The sequence below is a fragment of the Polyodon spathula genome, chromosome 18, assembly GCF_017654505.1.
Source record: "Polyodon spathula isolate WHYD16114869_AA chromosome 18, ASM1765450v1, whole genome shotgun sequence".
NCBI classification, from domain to species: Eukaryota; Metazoa; Chordata; class Actinopteri; order Acipenseriformes; family Polyodontidae; genus Polyodon; species Polyodon spathula.
In genome coordinates, this window is record NC_054551.1 from 17,748,069 (window position 1) to 17,771,136 (window position 23,068).

Genomic DNA, 23,068 nt, shown 5'->3' on the forward strand with positions numbered 1-23,068 from the left:
AAATTCAATGACAACAACGTGTTACCTGTCAGTCACAGAAATGAATGTTCTAAGTACCAAATGAGAAGTCTAGAACTTGAACAGGCACACCTGAGTGGGGTAATAAACTCATTGCTGTCAGCTAAATTATAAAACAGGCAAATACAGTGCTTGGGTATATAGCTGAAAGTGTAGAGCGCACATTCAAGATTCTGATGAGTTAGATCATTACACAGGTGAGACCGCACGTGGAATACTCTGTCCACACTTTTTGAGGGTGAGGGGATAGAGTAGGTTTCCAAGTCGTGTTATTAAAGCACGATCACGAGGATCCTTTAAGACCCAACATGACCAAGGTTTGAGATCAATCAATTACTAGGAACCGGGCGAGCACTGATGAGCTGAATGGCCTCCTCTAGTTTGTGAATGTTCTTATGAGATCGTTCACAGTACTCAGACATGGGTCCCCTGTGCGGTTTCAATAGACTGAAAGTTCTGCTGAAGGTTCTAGGCAATTCTTGGTCAAGGTTAGGAGGCTACAGCTTGAGAGAGGAAACTATATATTATGGATATTAAAATACATACATTCTTAATATTTTGCAATTCCACTATATGTAGAATGTTATGTTGACCAAGCTATACAATGCTAATAAGAAATGGGACTAATTTCTTTGAAGAAAAAGAAAGATCACGAATTAAGAAAATGTTGCAGGGACATGAAGAACAGAGCTTTAGCTCCTGGTTCCCTCGAGTGAGTGCTGTGCTGTGTTATGGCTGTATGTACTGGCTGGGATGGTAATAATGAATGGGTCCCATGTGGTCTGCTGTAATGAGATGGAAGCAATCAGTTGTGTGTGCAGTATTGTGTCCAATGAGTCTCGGTCTGCTGGCTGCACCTGTGAGCACCCTGGTGACAGGGTTATAGTGGAGGGACCATACAATGAATGTCACACTTCCATTTTGCATGTATATCTGGAGATCCGCTAATTCAATTGCGGGCAAACTGTTTTTTTTAAAGAATATTGGAATCTGGGGATACACATCAGTCATCATGGTGTCTTTTTCATGATACTGATATTGTGTATGTACAGCCAACAGTGAGATACTGAGGCACCGAGAGTGACGGATGAAATGAAGGTGCTAGGAGTGAAATCCAAATCCATGCTGGAACAAACGGGGTGCTGTCACTTTAACTGTCAGTTAAAGGAGGGCTGGGGTCAGGTCCCAAGGAGGTTGCTGGCAGATGTGTGGGGGCTCAGGTGCTCAGAGAGCCTGCACTGACAGAGAGGGTAGGGGCAGGGGAGAGAGAGAGGAGGAGGGGGGGGGAGGGGGAGGGGGAAGGAGGATTTTAACAGAAGTCCAGGCTCCTGTCTTCACCCTTGCCTGCCCAGGCCTGTTTTAATCTTTTTAAAGACCAGGTTTTTTGACCTGTCACTACCCTGAGCACACACATATAAGTCTGGGTGTGTCTCAGTATGAGGATGAGTGTCAGTGTGAGTTCATTTGTCTGTGTGTCTGTGTCAGTGGGAAAGTGCATTTGTCTGTGTCTGCGAATGTCTGAGTCTGTGTTTTTGTTTTCAGTAGAAAAGATACGGTAATATTACATGGACTATATTCTGAATATATTAAAACTGCTCCCTTGTCATTTTGTTATAATTTTTTTACAAAAATAAATGCAGAACACTTAGTGGAGAAGAGATTAATGTTACAGTTTGAGAGAGGAAGCTGTAAATTGTGGCTACTGAAATGTATATTTTGCCCTGCCACTGTATGTGTAATGTATGTTTTGTCTTACCCCCCGGTGGAGCAGTGAAAGGGTTAAGCCAGCTCCCTGTTCCCAGGCCCTGCATTGCAATGCTAATTAGCCCAGCTGTCTGGGACAGCTTGGGTCTGCTCCCCACGGGAGTTCGCTCTCAGCTGTCACTCGCCTCACTTTCTTTCATTCTCTCCGTGGATAAAAGACTGGGCTGAGAACCTGCAGACCCCACCTGCTGTCACACAACCACTCTCTCTTTATCATTAGCCAGAGGCTGTCTTTGTGTGCTGCTCTCCCCTCTCCCCTTCCAGACGGCTCCTGTCTCCTTCGTGGATGCTCAGTCAGCAGGGCCAGCCTACAGTTATGGAGACCTTCTCAAACGTACTCTCCATAGTATTAGAGCATAAGAATGAATGAGAGGAGGACCATATATTTTTTAAAAAGGTTATTTATTCAGATACCAAGATATTTACTAAATGGCCTGAGTGAGGAAAAAAGGGCAATAAAATACCACTCCTAGTGGTTCTGTAAATCATTTGTTGTTTCCATAACTTGTACCAGTACTGTATGTAAAAATAAAGTGCCATAGTCATATATTTTACAAGTACTAAAAAAATGCCGTATGAATTAAAAAAAAAATAATAATAATTTAAATAGTAATAATCAGACAACACACTTTTTTTCCAGCTGCCTTTATTTGGGTGTATTCAGTCCAAAGTGTGTTATATAGTGCACCCCTTTTAGATGATTATATTCCTGGTAACAGAAGAACAGTAATAGTGGTAGCGGTAGGCACAGTACAGTAGTAATGGTAGTGTTAGGAGCAGTACAGTAGTTCACCACATATTAGTTTACATCTTTACATTGTCTTTCCAGTCATTACTTCCAAGCTTTAACTTGGAGACAATCACAAACATTAAATAACATTTTGCAAAAAAGTCTAATGTAAAATAGGTTTATTCCTGTGTATGAGAAAGCACATGAAAATGTAGAGAAGAGAACTATGAAACTAAGACATTACTTCTGTGTTTGTATGGGCTCAACACACAAACTGTTTTTTACGCCAATCGGTAATGCTGGAATTACAGCATAATCAATTGCAAAAGCTGGAATTACAGGATGATAATCACAGTTGATATTTCTACGTAGTCATGTCAGGATCACATGAAAATTTTATCGACATTTGAATTGGATTATTTTAGTTTTTGTCTTCAAGGACGACAACACTTAATGACTAGGCATATACAACTTCAGGCAGCAGTCGTATCATTCACTCCCCTACAGATGACTGTCCAATACTTGTTCTAAAAAATGGAGTTCCTGCAGCAGTGACTCCCAGGACACACAATTGCAAAAACCCATTTTGAGGGGTACAATGAAGACCAGATGTGCTGTATTGCTCATCTGTCCCAATACTTGTTGACAGGGAATGTTTGTTCACCTTTGGTATTGCCAGTGTTGACAGCTTTTATTAATGTAATCAAATAAGAGATTACTGTAAAATAGGCAATGCATTTATCAAATGTACATCTTGACAGATTCAATTAATAGCGTCAGGTTAACTCAGGACATTTGGTACACATTGACACCAATGTCATCACTTATAGCATCTTGATTCATTGCACATTACTTTAATACTGTCTGTGAAAATGTATGTCAAATTTGCAATTAATACAAGAGTTACCCTGAAGCTGACCGTCTCTTTTCAAATATTATTTAGTACAGAAATACTACACCCTAATGTAGAGAGGATTGACATGAAATTACTACTGGATGACTAGAATAAATACTCCTGAATTAAATGAGAAAGGTTATCAGAATTATAAACATTGTCTTAATGCACTCTGTATGTCCTGGGAAGGCTGTCCATTTACTCGTTACTAAGAATCATACTTAAATCGTCACTAGAAAGGTGCAATGACCAAGCCTTTAAAAAGCATTTCAGAGTCTTCTGAATACTTAGAGTGGTGGTAGAGTGGCAGCTAAACTGACCTCACCTGAGTTCAGTTCTGTTCAGCCATTCCCAAAGTCAGTGCATCTCTATTTGTCATACATGGAAAACAAGATCAACTGTACTTATTAACTTATAATTAAATGATTAAAATAGTAGCACATTAGTATTAAGAACAATTTAAACCCTATTGCAATGCCATATTTCCACCTGTTGCTGGGAATGGGTTTGAAATCAGTCCTGTTCGTTTCCATCTGGATACAGAACCAGATCACACTGGACCAGTCATTCTGGAGAGGAAGTGACATCACATGGGTTCATGTGCAAATGTGTGACCTACCAATCAAGAAATGCTGGGGAAAAGGTTCAGGAGCACTTTCTGTTACTATTGAGTACATGGGGGTGATGAATATACAGTGAACACCGTTTGGGTCATTCTGAAATAGGATTTATACAAGCAAATTGACCAAAGGCCATTGGTGATTGGAATATTAGCTTTGCTGCAGCAGATTGGCTTATACCCTACAGCCAATGGAAACAAAGTAACATTGCTTGCACTTGATTGCTTAGTCTGTAGCGTTTAAAAATTTTCCCCTCCAAAGAAATCACCCATAACCACTTGGTCATGTGAGACAATGTTTAGTGTAGAAGTAATGTACTAACAGCTGTGTGGGTTGCTACTAAGTGTGGGATTTTAAAGCAGCAGTGTCCACATACATACAGACAGACAGACTGACACACACACATACTTCAGTGTTTGATAAGACCGTTGGGGACAAACTCAATCGTGGGATGAGACATTTCACCATTAGTGTCAGTTTCTTCTGTACAGTGCCTATAGTAAGTATTCACCCCCCTTGGAAGTTTTCAGTTTGTTATGTTACAACCGGAAATCGTGATGCATTTAAATGGGATTAATACAACCTACTCAACACAGATTTGCACATCTGGATCGTGCAATATTCGCAGATTCTTCTTGGCAAAAATGTTCAAGCTCTGTCAAGTTGGATGGGGTTCATTGGTGGACAGCAATCTTCAAGTCTTGCCACAGATTCTCAATCAGATTCAAGTCCGGGTTTTGACCAGGCCACTCTAGAACATTCACTTTCTTGTTTTTAAGTCACTCCAGTGTCGCTCTGGCTGTGTGCTTGGGGTCATTGTCCTGCTGAAAGGTGAATCTCCATCCCAGTCTTAGGTCTTTTGCAGACTGAAGCAGGTTTTCCTCAAGGATTTGCCTGTATTTAGCTCCATCCATTTTGCCCTCTACCCTGACAAGCTTCCCAGTCTCTGCCGATGAAAATTATCCCCATAGCATGATGCTGCCACCATGCTTCACAGTAGGGATGGCGTTACCTGAGTGTTGTGCCTTGTTGGGTTTTTGCCAGACATAACGCTTTGCACTTAAGCCAAATAGTTCAATTTTTGTTTCATCAGAATCTTTTGCCACATCTTTTCAGAGTCTCCCACATGCCTTTTTGCAAATTCCAAGCGGGATTTTACATTGGCTTTTTTCAGAAATGGCTTCCTGCTTCCTACTCTTCCATACAGGCCAGATTTGTGGAGTACCTCAGCTATTGTTGACACATGGGCAGTTTCTCCCATCTCAGCAATGGAATGCTGCAGGTCTTTCAGTTGTCATTGGCCCTCTTGGTGGCTTGTCTGCTCAGTTTGGAGGAGAGCCTGCTCTAAGCAGATTCTGAGTAGTGCCGTATACGTTCCACTTCTTATCGACTTGACGGTGCTCCAAGGGATACTCAATGCCTTTGAAATCTTCTTATACCCCTCCTCTGATCTGTGCCTTTCCATAACTTTATCCCGGAGTTGTTTTGAAGGCTCCTTGGTCTTCATGGTAGTATCTTTGCTTTGAATGCACTACCCAACTGTGGGACCTTACAGAGACAGGTGTATTTAATCTGAAATCATGTGAACCACTTTTATTGCACACAGATGGACTCCATTTAACTTATTGTGTGAATTCTGAAGGCAATTGGTTGCACCTGAGCTTATTTAGGAGTGTCATAGCAAAGGGGGTGAATACTTATCTAATGAAGACTTTTCAGGTTTTTATTTATAATTGATTTGTCGTCCCCCCTCCCCCTCCTTTCACACACTGAAAGTGTTGAGTAGGTTGTGTAATCCCATTTAAATGCATCAAGATTTCATGATGTAACACAGCAAACTGTGAAAACGTCAAAGGGGGGGTCAATACTTCCTATAGGCACTCGATTTACATCCACACAGGGCACAGCTTTATATGTAGTCATTCTCTCCTTACCAAGGCTTTAAAATTCATTTTCTTCCATTAAACCAAATTAAAAGAAAGAAGCAAAGCACCAGAAGTCTTGGTTAGCATTCCTTTAGATTTGAACTTGCTTATAAATTAATTTCTTTTCAAAATTAGCTGATAACAGATCAAATGTCAACAGGATTAAAAAGGTACAACTTGCGATTTGAAAAGAAATAATTTACAAGAGAGTTCAACTTTTAATTCTGCTTTGGTGGGTTTTAAATTTCAGACATCCTAAACATCTGAAAAGACAGCTCGTGTTTAGGTTTTTTCAGTAGAAAAGTAGCTTGAGGAAGCATGCTGTCCTCTGTGTCCGATGAGCTCCAGAACCCGGAGTCAATCATGAAAGCGTTTGCGAGTTACAGAACGAAGAACAGTATCAGCACGATAAACAGGATGGCGAGCAAGATGCAGATAGTACACCACTGGCGACGATCTGCAAGCAAAAGAAATAAAACGAAGAGCGTCAGTGACAGTACCCACAGACCTGGTGCACAATGGGAGCTCTGAATACAGACATTTGTGTTCTTACCACTTGCTTTCTATCTGCACTAGAATAGATTGTTATTACACTTGTGAGCCTAGCCTTAAACAGCTTCCCAAACTACTCAATTTACAGCAATTGGTTTAATTACAGAATTATTTTTCAGTTCCAATCAGTTTTGGTTTCTTCAAGAAACAGAGAATATGTTTATCTTTTTTTATTTGTGCTGCGCTTTTTTTTTTTTTTTACTAATAGTGAAATTTTCTTTACCAAGATTTATCACAATTGGCTATGTGCTAGATCTATGCTGCTCCTTTGTAGCCCTGTGTCACTACGGTAAAGGCAGTTTGTCTGTCTCAGCACAGAGAGCTTCCTGTAGACCTTGCGGTCATGAAAAGTGTTTTGAAACAATGCCGCCTTATGGGGTGCCTAGAAGAGAGGACCCTGCCTTTCCTTCCTCCCCTCTTCCGCAGAGCCTCCTCAGGATGCCCATTTCAACATGTTCCTGCAGCGAGAATCTCAACACGGAGTGCAGCAGCCACAGCACAGCCGGGTCAATACAAAAGCACCAGCACAACTCTCTCCATAGGGCTATACTACTAGTATGCTTGCTTAAGAAAGGAAGTGAATGCAATATAATCCAATATAATTTTAAGTGTAATGAATCTACTCCCATTTAACAGGGTCCTCGTTCAAAAAGTGGCCGATTGTGTCCACATGTCTGTCACACTCTGCATGGGGAGCAGGGTCACTGCCCTGATTCTCAGCAGCCTGTTATCATACACTCCCATTCTCTTATACATGTCTTGATTGTATTTGGAAATAAACCAATTAGCTCTTGATTTATAGAAAAATTCTTAACTATTCAGGTAGAGTGTGATTACTCTGTGCTTATGAGGACCCACTGTATTTGCATAAAAAGGTTATGTATTTATTCTATGCTGTAACCCACAAATGGATACAGTTCAATGGGTGGAGGAGAGTCAAGAACAGCAACTTGGTGCAAGCTGGATTCGTACCACGCTTTCATAACTCACCCTGCAATCCCAGCAGCAGTGCTTTTACTATGGGAGCTCATTTACAGGTTGGGTTATAGGAACGACTACGTGATCATCATTGCTGTGGTGTGCTCTGAGAAGATGCCGCTGGGTTCTTACCGCTGGTCATGTGGGACACTTTAGCCAGCTTCTTCATGACGTTGTCGAGGCGAGACTGAGTGCTGTCCATCTCGTGAGAAAAATCATCCAACATCCTGAGGAAGAGGGGACAGGGATTAGGTGAAGACACCCCTAATGTGGCAGCACTGAGACAGTTTACTAGTATTAGGTGAAGACATCCCAATGTGGCAGCACTGAGATGGTTTACTAGTGACATATATATTATGATATGACATCAACATTGTTCAATACTGATAATAAATTTCCATTTTGCGATATTGTGGGATTTTTTAATTTTTGCTCCATCAATAACTGTTTGACAAACTTCAGAGATTTTGGTGAAATAAACATATGTAACTACTAAGCTAAACATGAATTTTCTTGTAGTTTTAACTATAATATCAATTTGCTATGATATGATGGATTTATTTTTAAATAGAAGAACGGATACATTTTTCAGAGCAGTGGAATTGGAAATATCACCCACCATCAAGAGATGGGGGGAATATCATGTGGACTTCTTGTACGGACAGCTCAGAGACATGGTTTGTACTGCTAATACTGCTAAAATACCACTGCGGTATAATGAATTTTACTTTATGCAGTAGACCCTTGTTAATCTGTGCAGATTGGGACTGATCTGAGACCGAATTAGTGAGTTTACTGTTCGTGAAATTAATTGAAACTCAAAAATGCAATAATACTAATAAAATATAATGTCCCAACAATCAAAATATATACTGTACATAATCAGCGTTGTTCAGAGGCAGAGAGAGCTGCTTTAAAAAAAGTCACTGATCTTGCTGGGAGTCTTTAATTGTCGTAACTGCTCTTCATATTCAGCTGCCAGGCTAAGAGAGTCTTAAGTCTGCTTTTTCCTTGCTTGTCACTAGTTTCAGTAACTACAATACAGTACTGTCCATTGGCTTGCACTATACTGTACTCAATTGAATTGAATTAAATGAGGACTGTCCACTTCCACATAGCTCAGATGATTTCTGCACTATACATTGACAGTGTACTGTATTCAACCGCACAGATTATCGAAACACAGATTAATGGGAGTCTACTGTATTGAGATACAATAAATCCAATTAATCAAATTAATCAAATATTTCAAAAAGATATCAAACAAAATCACAGAAAATGTGAACAAAAATACAGATCAAAGAATCGTGACAAGTTTTCAGTATGAAATATGACACACTGTCAAAATGAAAACATTACAAAGTTAGTATCGGGTATGACCTCGCTGAGCATTAACACAATCCTGGCAGGGCTGACGCATAGACCTGATCAGCTTCTGGACAGACTGTTGTGGGATGTTCCGCCGCTCTTCTTGTGCAGCTGCAGCCAGCCGGTGAAGGTTGGCTGGTCGCAGTTGTCTCCTGTGGATGGCACTGGCAATTTGATCCCACAGATGTTCTATTGGACTCAGGTCAGGAGACAAAGCTGGCCACGGCAAGACCTCAACATTGTTTTCTTGAATTTGTGCCATTGTAATCCTAGTACTGTGAGGTCTTGCATTGTCCTGTTGGAAAATGGACACTTCCAGCTTGGCCTGCAGGAATGGAAAAACTGTTGCCTCAAGGACTTTGTCAATGTATTGCTGAGCAGTAAGGTTGCCCTCAATCTGCACAAAAGGCGTTCTTGTGTTAAAGGAGATTCCTCCCCCCCATGGTTATTCAGTCTAGAGTTTCAGGTTTCATTCTCTAAGGCAGTACTAGTACTGTGGAATGGGTAATGAAAGTTGGGGGAGGGTCAGGTGACATTTGTATCCAATTGTGTGTCATGTAGCGATTCCAATCTACCTCGATGTTGCATCCTTGATATTTTTGAGGATGCAACATCGATAATGGATAATTGCAAAGCATATGACATGGTTTATTTAGATTTCCAGAAAGCTTTTGACAAAGTCCCGCATAAAAGATTAATTCTCAAACTGAACGCTGTAGGGATTCAAGGAAATGCATGCACATGGATTAGGGAGGGGTTAACATGTAGAAATGGAGTGTGGTAACCAGTGGAGTACCACAGGGATCAGTATTAGGTCCTCTGCTATTCCTAATCTACATTAATGATTTAGATTCTGGTATAGTAAGCAAACTTATTAAATTCGCAGACAACACAAAAATAGGAGGAGAGGCAAACACTGTTGCAGCAGCAAAGGTCATTCAAAATGATCTAGACAAGATTCAGAACTGGGCAGACCCATGGCAAATGACATTTAATAGAGAAAAGTGTCAGGTACTGCACACAGGAAATAAAAATGTGCATTACAAATGTCATATGGGAGACACTGAAATTTAAGAAGGACTCTAAGAAAAAGACCTAGGAGTTTTTGTTGACTCATAAATGTCTTCATCTAGACAATATGGGAAAGCTATAAAAAAGGCCAACAAGATGCTCGGATACATTGTGAAAAGTGTTGACTTTAGGAATCAAGGGAAGTAATGTTAAAACTGTACAATGCATTAGTAAGACCTCATCTTGAATATTGTGTTCAGTTCTCTAGAAAGAGTGCAAAGAAGAGCGACCAAAGTTATTCCAGGTTTAAAAGGCATGTCATATGCAGACAGGCTAAAAGAATTGAATCTAATCAGTCTTTAACAAAGAAGACTACTCAGCGACCTAATTTAAGCATTCAAAACTCCCCAGTAATGCTGTTGAAGCTGACACCCTGGGATCCTTCAAGAAGCTGCTTGATGGAATTCTGGGATCAATTAGCTACTAACGAGCAAGATGGGCCGAATGGCCTCCTCTCGTTTGTAAACTTTCTTATGTTCTTACCTGTGGGCGTTTAGAAGACTGAGATATATTGCAGGAAGCCATTCAACTTTTGCAAGTATATAGACTGCCTACAGAAAGTCTACACCCCCTTGAACTTTTTTTCACATTTCGTTGTGTCAGTGCCTCAGAGTTTCATGCACTTAAATGAGGATTTTTTTCCAAGTATCTTCACACCATACTCCACACTGTTAAGGGGAAAAAAGTTTTTGTTGAGAAAAAATTATATATTAAAAATAGAAAACTGAAAGATCATAATTGGATAAGTCTCCAGCCCCCTGTGTTAATACTTGGTGGAAGCACCTTTGGCAGCAACTACAGCTGTGAGTCTGTTGGGATAGGTCTCTACCAACTTTGCACACCTAGATTTGGCAATATTTGACCATTCTTCTTTACAAAACTGTTCAAGCTCTGTCAAGTTCCTTGGGGAGCATTGACGGACAGCAATCTTCAAGTCATGCCACAAATTTTCGATTGGATTTAGGTCGGGGCTGACTGGGCCACTCAAGGACATAATACTTTTTGTTCCTTAGCCACTCCAGTGTAGCTTTGGCTGTGTGCTTTGGGTCGTTGTCATACTGAAAGGTGAACTTCTGTCCCAGTTTCAGCTTTCTTGCAGAGGGCAGCAGGTTTTCCTCAAGGACTTCTCTGCACTTTGCTCCATTCATTTCTTGCCACTCTACCATACAGGCCAAATGTGTGGAGTGCTTGGGGTACAGTTGTCACATGCACACTCTGACCAGTCCCATACAAGCCTGTAGCTCTTGCAAAGTTGCCATTGGCCTGATGATTAAGCAATGATGATTAAGAGAATGTGGAGCCAAAAACAGTACAAACTGTACAAACAAAAGAGCATGAAGCTACTTTACAAGCAGCCATCTGCAAACAGGAAGCTGTTTGGTTTGAAATGGCAGTGCTGTGACGAAATACTATCAAAACATTGCACTGAGTACAAGGCAATAAAGCAGGCATCTGCAGCAGCCACATCCATCACAATACCTGCACAAAGTAGCTCTGTACATGCACTTGTGACTATCCCGCCAACACAAGGGAAAAAAGAGACTGCAAAAAAAGATGCAGGGTCTGCTACGAAAATGAAAACAAAAGAAAAGACACAAGAAAAATGTGCAGTGGTTGCGAAGGCAACCCCAGGTTCTGTTGTATTGAACATTTCAATAAATGGCAGAGCAAGTTGATAATGGCACACGCTTCGAAGTTGTTTGATTTTTATTTGATAATTACTGTTTACTGATTATTATTAGCAGTGTCTTTGTTTTCATTGTTCAAAAAAAAAAAAAAAAAGAAAAAAACACACTGATTTTTACCTCTATATTGAACATGGGTATGTAGTACACAGGAGCATAAAGCATTAATGAAAAACAGTAAAGGTCACAAATTTGAAGTTACTCTTGTATGTGTTTTTATACCAATTACAGTTTTGAAAACATTATTATTATTAATATTTTCAAAATCTGGTACCTGGGAAGGAGTTTCATTTTTACATCTGGAGTTGAAGTGGTTAGTCAACTAATTTTGGCAATTTTACCTGACGTTCTTATGAAATCACATGACTTGAGCTCAATATTTTGTTATCCCAAGGAACTACTCAAACAATCCACAAACTTATTTGCTTATGATTTAAAATGTAAACAACATTATGTATTGCCCAATGAGCTATTGATGTAAAACTTGGACTGTTGTGTTTTCACAACACTGATGTCTACATGGAAAAGCAGAAGTATTAAATAAATAACCTTGACAAGCAGTCTTCTGTGAATCAGGCTCCCTCAATGAGTATGTGTGTCATTTGTATCCCGGTACATTTTGTCTTGATATTAAAGTTTTGAATGGAGGGCGCGCAGCACTGAATAGGAAGACTACTCACACATCCTGCTCGTCCAGCTCCTGTCCTATTCTTTGAGACATGTTCTTCAGAACCCCAATACTGCCAGACACCAGCTCCAACTGGTCATCCTGCTGCTCCACGATCAGCTGGAACAGAGATACAAGATCATGTGAGACTCAACACACACACAAGACCCTATGTGACAACACACACACAGACAAGATCCTGCGAGACTCAACACACACACACACACACACACACAACCCTGTGAGAGCTCAACACACACAGAAACACACACGGAGAAGGTCCAGTGAGACGCAACACACACATGGATAAGACCCTGAGAGACTCAACACACATACACAGACAAGATTCTGTGAGACAAGACACACACACACACACACACACACACACACAAGATCATATGAGACTCGATACACATACAGAAAGCTCCAACTGGTCACCCTGAACAGCAGAGAGAGAGAGAGAGGGCGACACAGAAACCCAGTGAACTATTCATCTTTCTGGACTCTTCTATGGCCACCATGATCCTCGGATCTCAATCCAATGATGCTTGGGGTGAAACTGAACACATCTGACATCGCCACTCATTACCTACCTCTCTGCACCAATTGCATGGCCCAGATAAATTAAACGCCATGGTTCGCTAAACAAGATTGCATAACCATGCAGTAAGAATTGTTTTACAGCGAGGCTACTGTTTTAGTGTCTCGGTGTGCCACACTGGCAGTTAAGGACTTCAGGCCCCTTAGGTAGATATATTTTTTCTTTTTTTTTGTAATTTCACTAACATAAATTATAGAATCATATACAATTTAAATGACAATCAAATTACTTGGGTTTCTTTCCTTTAAACTCGCAATCTAGCTCTCTTCAGCCATGGGGAAGTACCAAATTCTACTCAACTGCAGGATCTGGAATCGGGGTGGAGAGCAATTGCTCTGGATCTTAACAACAACTTAAAAGATTATTAAGAATGTGGTAAAACAGTCAAAGACATTATTATAGTGCAGTGAGAACCTGACTGTTCAAGTTGACTGATCGGAGTGACTTTCTGCAGGACTGTCTCCCTGGTCGTTAGGGTTCAGCTGATGCTCTGACACTCTTGAGAAGTTAAACTAGTGTTGAGAAAACAGACGCAGGCAAAAGTGTGTGCTGACAGTGGCAGAGCTCCACTGTCCTCTGCTCAGGGAAGGGCAGTTGAAGCTCAGCTATATGACTGTGCCTGTGAATCCCCACCCCAGGCTCACCTGCTGCTGAGACAGCTGCTCCTCCACGTACTGGGAGTTGGCTGTGTGCAGCCCTTGGTCCAGCCGTGTGTACTTATCAGCTCCAGAGCTCCAGCCCGGCCTCTGATCACCACTGTCTCCCAGCAGGGCCTGCAACACACAACACACCATTGAGGATTCAAACACATGGGGAGAGTCTGTTCAGTATTGCATTTTAGTCAGGACCCTTTATTTCATTTATTTTATTAGCTAACATTTCCTGGGAAGATATTAGCGTTTGTTACAATAAAACACTGGAAATGTGTGTGTGAGAGGTTGGAGGTAAATAAATATTGGAGGTAATGCTCAGGAAAAGCAGCTACCTGCTTCTGCTCTGCAACCTGTGTAAAGCTGGTGAAGTTAACCTGTATCAGTACTTGGGTTGATACACTCAAACTACTCCTCTAGTTACATTAATGGGTCACGGAATGTATTTTCTTGTGACTATGAACCTTGCTGAGCTGAAACAAAAATGTGATGGAAAACAGAAACAAGACAAGAATTGGAAACTAAATAACACAACTGGCATGTGGGTGAGGGAATAATCCATTTTTTAAACCCTTTCCATTCTACTTTTAAAGAATTCCACTCTCCCAAGTTCTTCTTACTTATCCACATGCATACGATTAGGGTTAAAATGCAGTGACACACCAGTCAATATATTTTAAACAAATCCACAAAGATGAAATTCCACACCCAGTCTGGATCAGTTACCAGCTTGTTCAACCAGGTATTAATTTACATCCATTTTCAGAATGCCCTGTACGTTTGTGGTACCATATGTTCTCCATTCTCTCTCATGTGCTAGCCTGGGTCTACCTTCCACGTTCATCTGTGCCAGCCTGGAACCCTCCAGAAGCTCCTACAGCTGTTCTAGCAGCTCTTGACCAGGTAAGGTCCCTACATATTGTGGGTAATCAAGCCACTGCTACCATGTGACTGCTGGAGGGGGCTATGCACTGCAGTAGTCGCATGTGTGATAATCTGTCTTGTTTGTGTCAAACAAATAGAATCTTTCACCTACTAACGACTGGGACGTTTATCAATACTGAAAACATTGTGTGGCAAGATGGCGTGCGGGTGACGTCAGACCAGGAAGGAGAATAGACACAGACGGCACTGGGGTATGAATGCGCAGATTTAATAATGAATAAACAAAAGGTTTTAACAAAACACTCCACATAAACAGCACAACAGCAAAAAAACACAACAGACACAGAACCAAACAAATATAGTGTAGACCCAGCATGCATAGCAATTATTATTCTGATTTTACTTTCTCTTTACCACCCGGCTCTCGTTCCGCCTCTGAACACACCAACCCTGTTCAGCCACAGCTGCAGGTTTTTACATTGTGGCCGAGGGATTAACTGGCTACCAATTACCTAGTTTATCCATCGATCACATTCTGCACAGGGTTCCTGATACGCATGGTCAACAGCCAGTTTGTCAGTAATCACTTGCTGTTGATCACGCATTCTCATGATTTTATCTGGATGGGGCATTTTAATCCCATCCAGGCTGTAAACAACAATAACAAAACATCATGTTTTTTAACAAACCAAACCATCCAGTAAAACAATAATACAAAATACGCACAGGGGTGGGGTGTACCCCGTCACACATCGGTACTGGGAAAACATTGTCAGTGTCAAGGTAAAGTAGATCACCATGACATGAATCCACAACATGCAAAGACAGGGACAGGCAGATTTCTCCATACATCTCCACATTGTGACACTCTCTAGAACAGGGGTTCCCAACGTTCTAGTGATGGAGGGCCAATTTCCAGAGGTTGCATGGGATGGGGGGCCGCACAAGAAAATGTACCACTCAAGAAACCGAAATATGTCCCAAATCATACTTTTTTAATTTAAATTAGAAATGTATATCACTACCACTGCAACACCAGCAGCTTTGAAATGTATTTGTATTTTATCCTGTGTCTTGGTACCACAAAGGCTTAGGCTTGAGCACCAATATCATGCGGTCACATCTTACATTGTCCTGGTCCCAACAATTAAAGAAGATAATACCAATTAAACTCTTTTGTGTGTTACTCTTCAGTAGTGAGGCAGAATGCATCTTGACTTGTACAACTAACTACTTCACTAACAGCTGAATGTATGTACAGTGAACTCTGCTTAATTCAAATCTCTGGGGACCCTACAAATAGTTTAAGATGTGCAAAATTCAAATTAAACAAATTATGTAAATTGTCCCATGGTGTGGACATTTAGAGCTATTTCCATAGTAAATGTGCAGAAATAAAAGACGTTACTGTATTTTACCTTGATGTTTTTATTTATTTTTTCTTTCTGAAATCAATGAAATAATCACACATTTCTATTTCAAGTGAAGCATTCATTATTTATATATGTTATTATATATCTGCCATTACATTGGTGCTTTTTATGCAATTACATACAACGGCTATGTAACATCCTACTAGCTACTGTACTGTAGCCTAAATGTAGTCTTATTCAGTAACACTGTACAAAAAAGAAATGTAACAGTAGCAATTTTAAATCTCGGGGGGCCGCACTTTGGGAATCCCTGCTCTAGAACAACTGCTATTGAAGTTTCATTCAAATCCGACATTTGATAAACACTGCAACTCCTACCTGTCTGGTTTTGCGATCTGACATTGCTTGTGCCATTGGGCTCGACATATGGTCCTTCATTTCCTGAACAGAGGAAGGGAGATCTGGGAGTCAAATGCAAACTCAACAACTCTGTAAACAAAACCAAAGTATTCCTGGGGGCATAATGAAAGGGGAATGTCATATCAGATCAGGCTGTTTGTAAACATGAAGTACATTGGATATGTAAAGATCTGGCCGATCAGGGGTTCAATTGTGGCAGGGAAATGGTTCATCAATAGAACACCACCTGTAATAGAGCTTTAATGAGAGAACATAGCAGACCCCTGTATCACTGATATGGCTTCAGCAATGTGGCAGTGAAATGATTCATTTCTACTGGACAACACAGGTAACTGACTTCAGTAAAAAATAAAAAATAAATAAAAATCATCTCTAAGATAATACGTTTACTGTCTCTATGCAACTTAAACTCCAGAAGTCACATGGCCTTATTATGGTAGCCATATTTTCCAGATTTATATTTTTCCAGAAGACTGAAAAAGAGTCGGGATCTCAAACACTAAGCTTAAAGCTTTACTGAAACATACAAGCCCCACTACATTATTAATTCAGTTCATTCAGGGGTCCTCTGTACCTCCACATTTTGATTTCTTCACAGCTTCTAAACCAGTACACCTTTTCATATAATCAGAAATACCAATTCCTCTTACCTTCACTGTCTGTCTCGTACTGGTGATGAAGGCTTTCCTTTTGGTCAGCTCCACCGAGTCCAAGTTAAATTTCCTAGGGTTCGATTCCACAATGCTTAAGCTGGCGTTAATGAAAAGAACTTCAGCTGTACATCAGTGGTGGAGTCACAGCATCAATCAGAGGAGGCTCTGAGAACAGCCATTCTTACCAACATTAAAATAGCATTTGTGTAGCATGTTTGCAAAGGTCTTCAGTGAATTTCGGTCTGTAAAATATGTCATGTGAGAGTCTTCAAATGACATTCTCTTAGGTTATACAACTTCCTTACACTTTTCGTTATCGTATTCCTTCGAATTTAAGACGCAGCCCAACTTTACCATCCTCAATCTGATAAAAATAAAACTTCAAATAAATATGCAAATATTTACGAAGATACAACTTCAATTATGTAATAAAAACCACAAAGCTTGTTTATTGTGCTGTGCACTGTATAACACTTAAGATGACGTCTGTCGTACACATTGTGGCAGTCTTAAAGGCTTTTAAAAACGCAGGGTATAAGCACAGTTGGCCGTCATCTGTTGGATAACACAGGGAAGACTGCTGAATTTAAAACAAGAACCAAGAACAAACTCAAAAAGTTACCTGTCTGGAGTCTGAACAATTAAAAGAAAGAGAAGCAGCACAATAATGTAAACACAACAATGTAAACACAACAACCTGCATATAAGTGATGGTGTCAATTGTTTTGTTTCATGTAGCAGCCGCTGCAAATTGATATTTTGCTTTGTTTAGTTAAGAACTCTGTGGAGCTAGCTTGTTAGGTCTGGTGAGTTTTGAGAATTATATAGTTTGGATATTACTGATATTATTTGACGTATATGAAAATTTAAAGAAACAAGGTGCTATGATAACCTATGTTTAACTATCAACAAAGGAAGTTATCATAGGGGTTCTGATCACCACCTGTTTTCGCTAAACTAGAATAGATACATTTTGCTTTTTTTGTGTTTTTCTGTGTGTATGTGCACAGGGCTGGCGTGTTCATTGTTCAGTGTTGGGATTAGGATACTGTTCTGTTGGAACCACCGACCGTCACAATATACCACCACACACTGGCATCCCAGGAACCCAGCAACCACAATAACATTGAAGTACTGTGGTGTTGCTTGGCACGTCGAAAAATACAGGGGTCTGATCAGCATTTCCAATCTGTCTAAGCTGGTACTGTTTGTTAGAAATGCTGAAATTGTAAACATTTCTCTTGGAATTCCTCAGGAAGCTTGGTTTGTCTTTTATCAGCAGTAAAAGTCTCGCTGCTGCTTGGCATTCTTGCAGACGCCATTGTTGTCTTTTCTCAGCAGTTAGTCACGTTGTTGTTTGTGTACTCGGATAGTCACGTCCTTTGTTGGCGATTTTATACAAGCATCATTACAATGTAATTTAAGACGCAGGGTATGTTTGAGCAGCAAAACATTGTTAAACGCACCTTAAGGTCGAAGCAATACGGTATGTTTTCAATTGTTGTGACTGTACTAGTGTTCAGGAGTTGCTCTTTGTTTCTAGTTACCTGCCACAGACATACAGCACACCCTCGCTATAACGCCCTTCATTAGAACGAACCTGGCCCCTGGACCCCAAATTAAAAAAAAAAAAAAAAAAAATTAACATAAAACACGCACTGCCAACATCCCGGTCTATACACATGGGATGCCACCTAACTAACTCCCTTCGAAACAAAAATTATTTTATGTTGCAACAAAGCTGGAAACAAAATTGAATAAAAGAGAAATGCAGGCATATCTCTGTCGTAAATATAGATCGTCAAAAAGCACTGTTTTTTGACTTGTTAAGCAACCATGCGGCAAAGCAAAATTGATTAAAGAAAAAAAACAACAGAAAATGTAAGTTTTCATGTCAAACTTTTCATTTCGGGTTGATATGGAATAAAAACTCAGTTTGGAATTCTTGCATATTGGATTAAGATTTGGTGCACTATGAAACGATTCATGTTTAGCTTCAATTTGGGATTGTTGTACTGCATTTCAATTCGTTAACCAATTGGCCAAAGCAAAGGCTGAATACTACAACCATGAGATGAACAGGTACGTGTCACTGTACTTTTATTCACAATGTCATCTCATAAACTTACTCCAACAGTTTATTGTTCATTTGGATTGTCCTTTCTCAATAACAAACCCCTTGATATAATGAAGAAAAGGCTTGGACCCCAACAGGTTAACTATAGCGAGTGTATATACTGTACATCTTGAGGTTAGATAAACCAACATGCCTGTCTAATAGTAAACACCTGCGCCATCTAGTGCACAGCAGTGTATTGGCAAAAATGCAAAAGCTTGATCCAATGTGTCAACACTAGATGGCACTGGCATTTACTTATAGAAAGACACTTTGGTTGCTCTAGCTCATGTTACATGCATCTATGTCAGACAACTAGAACTAAAGAGCAGCTCCTGAACTCAGGTGAAAACACCAGAGCACTGATTAAAAAAATAATACTAATGGACATAAGGAAGCCTCAAAATGGGGCTTCCTTATGTCAGTAATATTATTATTATTTCAATCATTTTAAAAAAATGATTGAAATGCGTTTAGATCTGCTGCTATTTATATCCACTATTACATCTGTATTCTGCACAGCAGGTCTTAATATTGAAGGTGACTTTACACTAATCAGTCTGTGAAACCAGCCACCAGTGTACACTGAATAGGGGTATACTTGGGAAACCTGATCTGCTGCTTTTTAAACTTACTTGGGAGCCTGGCAAGATTTTTTTTTCTCATCTTAAAAGAAAAAAATAAATCTTACAAGGCTCTGAAATACTGATTTGACCTTAATGTGTTTAATTATTGTATGGGTCATGGTTCACATACTAATATAAGAATAAGGTTTTGCCATCTCTATTTTTCTAACAGCATATATATATATGAAATCATGGAGTGATGCTTTAAGAGGAATACACATTGCCTTGTACTGGTGAGGATAGCTCTCCCTTTGCTCAGCTTCAATGTGTACAAGTTACATTTCCAGGGGGTTGATTCTACAATGCATAAGCTGGAGTTCAAGTCATTATAACTAAGAAAATAATTCCATAGATCTCCATAAATACCCTCCAGGAGAAACAACCAAGCCAGTACAACAATCTATAAGCATGGCTTGCAAACAGAGATAACTTTAACCAATTCTAGTATCAGATATCATGGTTTAAAGTGAAAATACAATACAAAACTATACTTAGAACTATATAATAAATGGAAGTGAACAACAGCGAAGACCTAAGGAATTATTTTGTTAGCTACAATCAATTTTAAGAAAAGAGATTCTTCTGTACATCAGGGGTCTAGTCACTTTGACTACCTGCACATGTTGAATGACTCTTTGCTAGTAATCCACTGCTTAGTGAAAGTGACTGGGATGTGCGACCTGTGCAGTGTGCTGGCCTGCCTGAGCTTTGCTGCGCTGTGTGCTGCCTGTCTAGGAGCTGTGCTATGCAGTGTGCTGGCCTGCCTGTGATGTCAATGCTGTGTACTGGCCTGCCTGTACTATGCTGCACTGTGTACTGGCCTGTCTGTGCTGTGCTATGCTATGCTGTCTGCTAGTCTGTCTGAGCTGTGAAGGATATTGATGGTCTCATCCAAGTCCTCCAGGTCCCAGTCGATGGAGCGCAGGCTGTTCCTCAACTCGTTGGTGGTCCAGTCCACCTCCTCCTTGGTGGCTCCACTGGGGTCCTGAAGCAGCTCCCTCCATCGCTGGTACAAACCCTGAGCAGTGTTCACTGCCTTCTGAACCTCCCTGTCAACACACGCACACACACACACAAACATGACTTTCACAGCTCCCTCCATCATAACTGCTGTGAATATCACTGATTTCACAGCTCTCTCCATCAGAACACTGCTGTTAATATCACTGATTTCACAACTCCCTCCATCACACTGCTGTCAATATCACAGCCCACTCCATCAGAACATTACTGTCAAAATCACTGATTTCACAGCTCCCTCCATCACATTCCTATCAATATCACTGATTTCACAGCTCCCTTAATCACACTGCTGTCGACATCACAGCTTTCACAGCTCCCAAATGATTGGCTCCAAAAGGGAATCTTTTCTGTTTCTTATAGGGACCCACTGCAAACTAGCTTATAGCTATACTAGGTAATACTGTACATCACACCTTAAAACAGGTGTGACTGTAAATAACATTTTTACAAATCAACATTAAAATAGCCAAGGCTTTAATAAGAATGTGCAATAGCCAGCCAAGGCTTCAAGAATATAAATGTGTCATAGCTAATGTGTGTTTTTTTTTTAAACTCTTATTGTTTTACTTGTAATCATTTCCAGTTTCTCAATTCTGCAATGCAGTGAACTCCCTTTTTCCTGACACAACATACTATAAGCACTATAATTTCACATCCTTCCTGCATTACATATAGCAGGAGCCCATCTGCGCCTTTATCTCACGCTGCGCTCAGCGGAATCTCTGTGGGGATCTATTACCTGTAAGACAGGAAGGACATGAAAGGGGAGGAAAGCGTTTGTCAGACTTTCTAGTGTTGTGAGGCAGGATGAATGGGCTTCACCGGAGTAAATCTTAAAAGCTTTGGTATTGGGTGGGATAAATAGTGTAGTTAATTGAACTGCCTCTGGTATTACAGCTCATACGGTCCACTCCGATCACATGACTACTGTGTGAAGGTACATTGCAGTAACTGCAATTGGACTGTACCAGTTTAACCTAATAATAAACTAAACAGCTTTTCATTGAGATGGGGAAATACTGTGAACAGAAAGTACAATTGGGCAGACTGTTTCAACGCTGTTCGTCCATACACTCGCTCATAAATTCTGCGGCAAACTGTAAGTCAAGCAGACACAGTGGTGGAGGGCACAGTGCAGCATTAGCCTCAGTTTGAGTAACTAAAGGATTCTTAATACTGACGGAAACATTACCCTCGCCCCTCTGTTATTCTGCAGCTGGTACATATCCACTAAAATATTACACGCGATCTACTGTCAGCCGCGTGATAAAACGACAATGTATACAGGACCTCTCACATTAATATTGCAGTGAGCTTGAAACCCTAGTCTCCTTCTAAACGTGTTGCACATCCTGCTCCATTTTCATAAACACTGGGTAAAGTACGAAACAGCAACAGCTGCAATTCACTGAACACATCCGCTGGAGCTTAACAAAACAAATCAGCTTGCTGCTCTGTCTATGTCGCAAATACACAATTCCACCGAAGCAAACGTGTACTTCTCTGCTTGTATGAAGTCTGTAATGTCTAATTTATAACCCCTCCATTGTCTAGAATTTCATGCTCACCCTTTTACCACGAAAAATGGATCCTCCATCGACATGTTGCAAATATTGTCGTGATGCGAATCAGTGTTTCGATGCTCATAATCTGCTCGACAGGAGATCGGTGTGTTTGGCGTTGTTTTCCTCTCAATATTTGTATATACGGTTTATACAACAATGCTCACTTAAAAGTAGCTTCTACTAGCCTCCCAGCTTCCATGTCAATCTGTGTTTTCTTCCGGGTTACATACAGGTCATGTACGCAGATGCAGCAACTTCGGTATGAGGTGCGCATGCGCGAATCTGTGTTGTGGAGTTAGACGAAAACTACAGCTTTAAAACATGTTTTCCAAACAGTCAGAAGTCTGCAATGTCAACCTAACTTCACCGTGGCACTGTGTCCAAGTTACTGCACTAACCAATTATCACTGTGGACCCTCGGTTGCATGTTCCCCAGATTCACCATTGCCTGTACTTTAAAGATTTAAAATAGATGTTCTACCTTCAGTGTTTCCTTGCGATTTTCACTGCCCAGTTTCATTTTTAATTTCTAATTTATGTTTTTTCTTTCGTATTGGCATGCAGTTTCGTCCCTTCCCATGCTGCCCTTTGGTGGGCAGAGAGAGACACCCTTAGAACTCCACTTAATTTAATTTGTGTCATACTGCATCTTCACTGAATCTGCAAGGCAGCTTAAAATGAATTTAGGATATAGTAATTTTCTCCACACACACACACACACACACACACACACACACATAATGTAATTTTAATTCATTATTATAGAGAATAGTATCTAGACATGTAAGTAGATTTTATTTGTATTTTATTAGATTGTAACATTTCTTTGTTCGCGGAATACAAGTGCTTCAAATGGTTTGCAAACTACACTGTGGTCTGCGCT

General features: G+C 40.4%; 1 protein-coding gene across 1 annotated transcript; it reads right to left on the reverse strand.

Moving 5' to 3' along the window:
* Positions 1-5,834: 5,834 nt before the first annotated feature.
* On the reverse strand, positions 5,835-22,398 carry stx6 (syntaxin 6). The gene is made up of 8 exons (XM_041278502.1): positions 22,189-22,398; positions 20,477-20,646; positions 16,853-16,947; positions 16,161-16,223; positions 13,519-13,647; positions 12,287-12,393; positions 7,615-7,709; positions 5,835-6,409 (listed from the first exon to the last, which is right to left on the reverse strand). The coding sequence occupies exons 1-8, from the start codon at positions 22,221-22,223 to the stop codon at positions 6,333-6,335; spliced, it is 771 nt and encodes a 256-aa protein (XP_041134436.1). The 5' UTR covers positions 22,224-22,398; the 3' UTR covers positions 5,835-6,332.
* Positions 22,399-23,068: the final 670 nt, after the last annotated feature.

Bases quoted from the DNA above. Each gene is read 5' to 3' on its own strand.
- stx6 (XM_041278502.1), bottom strand. From the start codon at position 22,223: ATGTCGATGGAGGATCCATTTTTCGTGGTAAAAGG. The intron at 20,647-22,188 runs GTGAGCATGAAA...GTGTGTTGACAG, and splicing joins CCATTTTTCGTGGTAAAAGG to GGAGGTTCAGAAGGCAGTGA. The intron at 16,948-20,476 runs ATATCCTTCACA...ACGCCAGCTTAA, and splicing joins GGACTTGGATGAGACCATCA to GCATTGTGGAATCGAACCCT.